This window comes from Etheostoma cragini, chromosome 11, assembly GCF_013103735.1.
Source record: "Etheostoma cragini isolate CJK2018 chromosome 11, CSU_Ecrag_1.0, whole genome shotgun sequence".
Taxonomy (NCBI): domain Eukaryota; kingdom Metazoa; phylum Chordata; class Actinopteri; order Perciformes; family Percidae; genus Etheostoma; species Etheostoma cragini.
Window position 1 is genome coordinate 17,028,070 of NC_048417.1, and position 8,340 is coordinate 17,036,409.

Genomic DNA, 8,340 nt, shown 5'->3' on the forward strand with positions numbered 1-8,340 from the left:
TGCTCTGTGCAGGACTGCAAATTGTGTGAATAATTAAAGTAATGTAATATATGTAGTAAGATGCCAGTATCTGTGTGTTGAAGGTCAGTAAGTCCGTGTGTATCCTGACCACTCAAGCAATAATGAAGCTCCTGAAATCCAAAGAGGCTGCTGTTGCTGTGGACACCAAGAGCTGGCCCATGGTGCTGGACACAGGTGAATTATACACACATACCCAACACACCTTATGTTCTCGTGTTGCCATCAAAGAATATATAGTTTTTAAGTAAAAGGACATGGGATTTCTGGGATCTGGGATTTCTATACCTGCTTTAGAAGCTAGTATACTATTTCTCCTATCTCTGTTCATCCTCCAGACGACCTCCCCAGGAAGAAGAGTTCCCAGATGTACAAGCCCCCGACCCCAGAGATGTTAGCTTACCTGGACTTCAGCGTGTCCACAACAGGCATCTTAGCAGGAGTCAAGGTATGTTGAATGTTGAAGGACTCACATGATCCATTTGGGTCTAAATTAGGGTGTGGCTGTCATGTCAGAATGCTACTAGGCTTTCAGATAGATATCATAAATAAGAAAAACGACATGGTTGGTGCCACTACAAGCTAACAAAATATCAGGTAAACCTTTGGACATTTAAGTCCACAGTTTGTGGCTGTAAGTTATCCAAAGAGTGGTTTATTTTTTTGGCTAACAGTACAATTTTGTTCCGAGCAAGCAACCATCCACACACTGCTGAGGTGTCTGTCAGTGCATAATGAACCCCTGAAAACTCAAGGAATTGTTTTTAAGTTGAATTTCACACTAGGATCCCGTTTTGATGCATCATTCTTGTCTCCGTGTGTCATCATGTCCTCTAGATGTCCCACGCTGCCACCAGTGCCTTGTGTCGCTCCATCAAACTGCAGTGTGAGCTCTACCCTTCCCGGCAGATTGCCATCTGTCTGGACCCCTACTGTGGCCTGGGCTTTGCTCTCTGGTGCCTGTGCAGGTAAACAGCAGCTCTGAACAAGTCCATGACAGTAAAATTGTCAGTGTTAAAGTGCTAGTGCTAGTGGAATAAACATTATTTTCTGGTGGAGCCTTATTTCTGGCATGTATGTTTCTGGTTGCAGTGTGTACTCGGGCCACCAGTCGATCCTGGTTCCCCCTTTGGAGCTGGAGAGCAATGCGTCCCTGTGGCTTGCGGCAGTCAGCCAGTACAAAGTGCGCGTCACCTTCTGCTCGTATTCAGTCATGGAGATGTGCACCAAGGGCTTGGGTTCACAGACAGAAGCACTGCGGGTCAGTTTGTCTCTTCAGGTGTTGAGTGGTGTCACTGGGGAAGCAACAAACTGCGTTTTTTTCTTATACTAAATTTAAGGGTTTTCTTCAATGACTCCTTTTCCCTGTGGTGCTGTTACTACAGCGCTGTGATTATGAGACAAAGTCAGGGTCCTCTGGGGTGAGCCACTTCACTCTGTATCTGCGTGCTGATTGCGGTCAGCATCACTTAGGACTGGGATTTTTTTTTTTACAAATCATGTCTGTGGTTTAATGAATAGAAACTATCTAATAAAACGGTTCTATTAATATGAAAATACAACCATTACATTTATCTTTACATGCAGCCACGGTTGTCTTTGCAAATTGAGAAAGAAAGTTACGTTATTACTTTCACTTCAGTGTTATCACACAATTGTACACAACTTACAGTTTGTACTGATCCAACTCTGCTTTTTTCTATCTCCAGTTGCGAAATGTGAACCTGTCTTGCGTGCGTACGTGCATGGTGGTAGCAGAGGAGAGGCCCCGCATAGCACTCACTCAGTCCTTCTCAAAGATCTTTAAGGACTTGGGGCTGTCATCACGCGCCGTCAGCACCACCTTCGGCTGTAGGGTGAATGTGGCGATATGTTTGCAGGTAAGCCAGCAGAGGGTTGGAGAGGTCCATGGTGGTAAATTATTTTCGGGCAAAACTGGCAGTGGCTCTATGCAACAAATCTAATAAACATTCAAGAAATCCTTGTAGCATTGGCAGGATTTTAAAAGACTGAATGTTTCAAGTGGCTTACTGTATAATAGGAAACTTTTATTTTTTTACCAACTAATTTGAGGTGAAGGTAAATGTATAATGCTTTATAATTTATATATACAGTACAAGGTTTTTGAATGATGGGGAAATAACACCATTTACTAAGTTCCCTTCTCAGTTTGACTGTTCATAATTTTTTGTTTTCGAATTGTTTTGTTTTGTTTCTCCCTATCCCAGGTGATTTTGTGCGTGCGTGTGTGTGTGTGTGTGTGTGTGTGTGTGTCTGTGTGTGTGTGTGTATGCGCACGCACGCGCTCTTGTGCATGTGTGTTTGCGCTCGTGTGTGTGTGCGTATGTGTATCCACATATAAAATACATATATATCTTTATTTATCTGTCCTGCCCTGTCCCGTCAGCCCAACAGGTTAGGGAAACTGGCCGAGCAGGTAACCCTAGGATAAATGTTGCTGTTTGCTCATTGGGCTGCCGCTGTGTTTGTGTGTGTGTGTGTGTGTGTGTGTGTGTGTGTGTGTGTGTGTGTGTGTGTGTGTGTGTGTGTGTGTGTGTGTGTGTGTGCGCACGCTCATATGCGCCTATGTCCATGTGTTCATGTGCAGGTTTGTTTATGTTGCATGATTTCTGAATGTGCGCAAACCTTAATTCACTCATTTTTTTCTGTTTTTCTTCTTTTCCGACAAGCTTCAGTTTTATTTTACCGCTATTCATTTTCTCTCAACCATTTATGATAGGTCATATGTGACGTGCTACTACATTAAAGTATGAGCTAGCAGCACAAACTCTGCAGTGATTAAGTTCGTTTTGGCTATATCAAACCTTATGATCATTATTCCACACAATGTTTCTTTTTTTTTACCAGTGAAAAGACGGTTAATCATTTTTGACAATCCCCGTATTTCAGCATTTTAGTGTTTCTGTAGTGGATAGAATGATTATTTACTTATTTCTATAATGAATATTGTGTTGTTCTGTTGTCTTTTCTTTCGAACTTAATAGCCATTTAGTGAGAGAAGTTATTTTATCCCTTTATTTGTTTTCCCCTTTAAATTACTAATACTGATCATGTTGACCAAGTTCATTAAAGGAAGGAACGTTTGATTGATGTATTTTTAAATCAGGGATATCAGACAGCTGGCTTTGGATTTATGGCAAAGCCTAATGGATTGAGTCTCGTTGACGTTCAGCCTGCTCTGTCTTTGGCTTTTACCTCACAGACGACCATACAGCGAAACAATTGTAGCTTGTGCTCTGCCTACACACTGGCAAAGGAGGGATGGAAACCATAATGTTTAGTGACTAGTCTAACAGCAGTAAGGATGACAAATCCCAAAGATTCAGATTCAGATCAGATTCAGTACTTGAGAAATAGCTTAATTAGAATTAAGCTGCATTGTAAAGCTATAGCCATTTAATCAAAACAAATGGTGCTCATTTAAAGCACATTTTCTGACATTATGTGACTTTTTGTCAGATAAGATAAACATTTGAAGGAAATAAACTACAGCTCATTTGTATTTTTTGTTGGATTCTAATAACTGGCAATGTAGCTTTTCCCAACCATGCTACACGTGTATGAAAACAAACTGGCGGCATTAGAGCAGGTGAATTTAACTGTGTGGGTCCTTACGGTGTTTGTAGCTACATGGTTGTTTTGCCAACGTCCTAACAATTGCAGCCTGGCTGGTTTGCTTCTGGCCCTGCTTTGTCAACAGTTGTATCATAAGCAGCTTCCACCTCCACTCAGACAACATGCAGCATTAATGTCAGGGCTGTAACAGTTACATGATCCACTCATGTCCCACTCTGCTTGTTTTTTCTCAAGGGCACAGCCGGACCAGACCCTACTACTGTCTATGTGGACATGAGAGCTCTACGACATGACAGGTAGGGGGCGCCACTGCAGCTACCTGGACTGACCACAGGCAACAAGAGTTTTCTTTAAAGAGAATCTGATGCATTTTGTAATTATAATTTTTCATTCTGGTTTTCTTCTTTCAGTTCAGTCTTCTAGAACTTTGAATAAATAACCACTAACTAGATTTGTAGGAACCAGACTCTGAGTGCAGAAAAACACAACTCTATTTCTTAAGTACAAAGTGTTTTAATCTTCGGATTTAGCATAATACAGATAAGATGCAGACACATCATAATTCATTCTACACAATATTTTTAACCTTTGTTAACCTATTTTTTGCTCCTCCTAGTCAGATGGGATATTCCTGATTGGTCCAGTAATCAAATCAGGAAAGTTTAATTTAAATAATTAGGTCATATGCCATTAGAGTTTTACCCAATAGAAGGCACGATTGCATAAGGAAACTTTGAAAGAACACACTTCCTGTAGTCAGCAACAGGCTTCTGTAATTTCACCCAAGGTCATCTCTTATCTTTACGCATCCTTTCCCACTGGCTAAACCCTCCAACACTTTTACACACACATTTCTTTGAAACAGGGATGTTTCCCTCTCCCTTTAAGGCTAGTTTCCTTTATAATTGGCCTTCTTGTATTCAGTTTCAAAGCAACTTTAAACATTGTTCTTAAATTCCTGGTGGATCTTTGAGACACCTCTACTGTGTTCATGTAAGCATAAATATAATAGCAGGAATCCCCCTTAAACATCCCTTTTTTTAATTAAAGTTTTTAGTGTTTTTTAATGTGAGAAACAACACATTTAAGAACATGTAACAGCAATAAACACACACTATACAACAATCTGGGCCAGAAAGACATGAAAACAACAACAAAAATTTACAATTGAAAGATATACATCTAAATATTAAGTAAAATAGAAAGGAAAAAAATTTAGATGGGGGGGAAGTTAGGCTTGATAATAATATTAATTATGGGGCACTAGTCAGTTCAAATTGATTAAAATGCAGGAAATGAGACCAGACCTAGTACTACCCCTACGATCATTGTAGCCAGACTGTGTCTGTCATTAACTTCAGCCAGTCTGTATAACTAGGCCCTACTTGGCTTTTCCAGTGTCTAAGAATGATTCGTACTGCAGTGATAAACCCAGCTGGTGTCAAAGCAGACTCCGCTTTAGAAATCTATGGTGGCAAAAGGGACCTATCACCAAGTAGACACAGCTGGGGAAACTCTGGCAATGGTGTGGCTAACCAACCCCTCAAACATCCTTGTGGTGCAGGAGGTGTTTGTTGAATGAGCCCAAGCTTAAGAATGCCCAGGTGTAGATTCTTAAATGAGTTTGCAATTACTACAAATAGTCTGGAAAGAACTGGAGAAGAAGGAGATTTCCTAAAATGGTGTTTTGTATGTAATGGAATGAAAACCAAGGTAAAACACAGTTATGAATAACTCAATTTTCTTCAACAAATGCTAGTACATAATTTTCTAGCGTACACATCATCAAATCTTAAAAATGAACCTTTTTGACAGTTTTTCACACTTGTTTTTTACATGTTGACAAATTGAATAAAAATAGAGATATAAAACTGCTCACTTTGCCCTTTTATTCCTTTAGGGTTCGGCTGGTAGAGAGAGGGTCACCCCACAGCTTGCCACTGATGGAGTCTGGGAAGGTACATCCTCACATAAAACACTAAAAACAACTGTGACCCTTCAATGCAAAAAGGTTGCCCCTTTTTTAAAGCTTTGGGATATCAATATGCTTCTGTGTGCTGTTGTAGATCCTTCCAGGAGTGAAGGTGATCATTGCCAACACAGAAACTAAAGGACCCTTGGGAGACTCCCATCTAGGAGAGGTAAGTCACAACGTCATCTTTATTTTTCACATTTTTCACCCTCACCTGTTCCACCTGGTTGTAACGTGCACTTATGTTATAAAGATACAATTGGCTTTCTCCAGTAAAGTGATCTTTTAAACCTTACACAAAAACAACAAAACAAACAAACAAAACAACTCGTTCTGTAATGAGAGTAAGGGATTTAGAACATCCTGCTAGACACAAACTGGTTATTTTCAGAGCGGAAAAGAAACAACACAAATAACAGTTGCAATCATTTGTATTTGTAATTTTATTGCCAATGAAGACCAGACAATAAATCTATTCTCTTTTTCTATAAATGTTAGACAATCACACGCTAGATCCATAACTTGATAGAGCGCCAGATGTGTGTGATCATTCTGTTTGTAATAGGTCTGGGTTAGCAGTCCTCACAATGCCACAGGCTACTACACCGTTTACGGTGAGGAGGCGCTGCATGCTGACCACTTCAACACCAAGCTCAGCTTTGGCGACACTCAGACTGTCTGGGCGAGGACGGGCTACCTGGGCTTCCTGCGGCGCACGGACCTGACTGATGCCACTGGAGGTGAGAATACCAAGTGCTCCCGTTAACACACAGTTAGTACATTGCTTTTAGTGTAAGCTGGACTCGTACTTGGATTTTTGTCCCCACAGAAAACTAAAGATATTTTCTACCCCCTCCTTTTCTTTCCCACATTACCTCAAAACTATATCAGAGCGCCATGACGCCCTCTATGTAGTGGGCTCACTTGATGAGACTCTGGAGCTGAGGGGAATGAGGTATCACCCAATTGACATTGAGACCTCTGTTATCCGTTCTCACAAGAGCATAGCTGAATGGTGAGAAATTTACATCAGTTATCACTACTTTTAGGCACCTTCTATTTAATTTGAATTATTCATTATATAGTCACATTTACTCATGTTCTATTTAAAATAAAGATTACCAACATCAGTTCTGCCCTTCTTTTGCTTTTCCTCTTCTTCTGTTTTTATTCTCATCTCCTTTCCTCCTCCGTTCATCTTTTCTTTGTATTTGTCACCCCTTTTCTTTCTTCCTTCCCGCCATGCATTCACCACTACCTCCTCCCTCCCTCCAGTGCGGTGTTCACGTGGACCAACCTTCTGGTGGTGGTTGTGGAGCTGGAGGGCTCGGAGCAGGAGGCCCTGGACCTGGTGGCCCTGGTCACCAACGTGGTGCTGGAGGAGCACTACCTCATCGTAGGGGTGGTGGTGGTGGTCGACCCCGGTGTCATCCCCATCAACTCCAGAGGGGAGAAGCAACGCATGCACCTCAGAGACGGATTCCTGGCCGACCAGCTGGACCCCATATATGTGGCTTACAACATGTGAGCGCTCCCCTCCACGTGGTTTATCACATGACAGGATGCAGCGGAACAGTCAATGTGAGGCTCGCAATTGTAGCAGGCCCGGGCGTATGCAAAACCCTGACATGAAAATGCAGAGAAAATTCCAAGAGAAATCATATCGACACAAACCTCATGTCTGTTTCTCCCTGGGAACTCTTGCCTCAACTAATAATCTTTTAAAGGTGTTTTGGTTTTGTTGAAAATCATTTGTTTATGTACGTTAGAGCATCTGACTACTTAAACCCAGCACATCCATTAGCAGTATAGCAGGTGGTTAAGGTAAAATACTACACTGTGCCATTAACATAATTTACTTTGTCAATATCCAATATCATGAATGTTAGTTGTTTGCCATTCACTTGAGTAGTGACAGCGTTAAATAGAACAGGACTGACGCCAGTACCCTAACCCTGGTTACAGAGTCTCCTGTGAACCTGCAGATCTGACCTGCTTTTCATGAAGAAATGTCTATCCCATCTACATTTTCATTACGTCTGTAGGAACAGCTCTCCTGATAAGACTGCACCCTAATGTGAACACAGATTTTCATGTTCCAACTCAGTTCATATCAGGTTATGCATCAACAAAGAAGCACACAGCAGTGGTGTCGGAGGGGCAGTTGGTGTTATTCGTTCATTCCTGCAGAAGTCCTTTTAGTTTTGGTGTCAGTAACAGAACGCGTTGAAAATAGAATTAGATTTTTTGTGACTCAATCAATCTTTTCTAAATCTAAAATGTGTAATATAGTTATTTTATCTGAACAAAATGCAATATGAGTGATGTGAAAGCCGTTGCTCTGAATGACTGCAGAAAGTAAGAGTCGATCATTCTAAGTCATGAGATGGCGAGGAATATGGTTTCTTACTAATGGCAACGTGCCAAATAATTATATGAATTAAGCCTTAAGTGTTTGCCTGTTTCTATCCCAGCTCCTGTTTAACTCAATTTTGTGATGTTTATCAGCTGTTGGATAGGGAGGGAATATGCAGAGGGAGGTTAGGTATGGTTAATCTTGCTCTTCTTGCACCCAGTCTTTCATCTTTTTGGCTAAGATGAATATACTTGATTGTAACATCAGCCATTACAAACACACTCTTACTCCAATAATATTTTATTTTCTGTCCCTGTTGTCAGTTGTGTTGAATGTGTGTTTTAAAGCAAAAGACTGGAAGAAATTGCAGTTGGTTTGGTTTTGATGGAGAATGTCA

General features: G+C 41.0%; 1 protein-coding gene across 12 annotated transcripts in view; it reads left to right on the plus strand.

The window, feature by feature from the left end:
- The window catches only part of dip2a (disco-interacting protein 2 homolog A), a 74,604-nt gene extending 67,410 nt beyond the window's left edge, over positions 1-7,194 (plus strand). For 7 of the 12 annotated variants that reach the window (XM_034885529.1, XM_034885530.1, XM_034885533.1 and 4 more), the window contains 12 exons: positions 84-195; positions 357-466; positions 856-986; positions 1,111-1,279; positions 1,728-1,898; positions 2,426-2,455; positions 3,850-3,911; positions 5,516-5,573; positions 5,682-5,756; positions 6,153-6,327; positions 6,479-6,602; positions 6,863-7,194. In XM_034885529.1, coding sequence (XP_034741420.1) covers positions 84-195; positions 357-466; positions 856-986; positions 1,111-1,279; positions 1,728-1,898; positions 2,426-2,455; positions 3,850-3,911; positions 5,516-5,573; positions 5,682-5,756; positions 6,153-6,327; positions 6,479-6,602; positions 6,863-7,115 — 1,470 coding nt within the window. In that variant the 3' untranslated portion in view covers positions 7,116-7,194. The remainder of the gene's footprint in view (positions 1-83; positions 196-356; positions 467-855; positions 987-1,110; positions 1,280-1,727; positions 1,899-2,425; positions 2,456-3,849; positions 3,912-5,515; positions 5,574-5,681; positions 5,757-6,152; positions 6,328-6,478; positions 6,603-6,862) is intronic. The other 5 variants (XM_034885531.1, XM_034885532.1, XM_034885535.1 and 2 more) reach the window with 3 other exon arrangements.
- Positions 7,195-8,340: the final 1,146 nt, after the last annotated feature.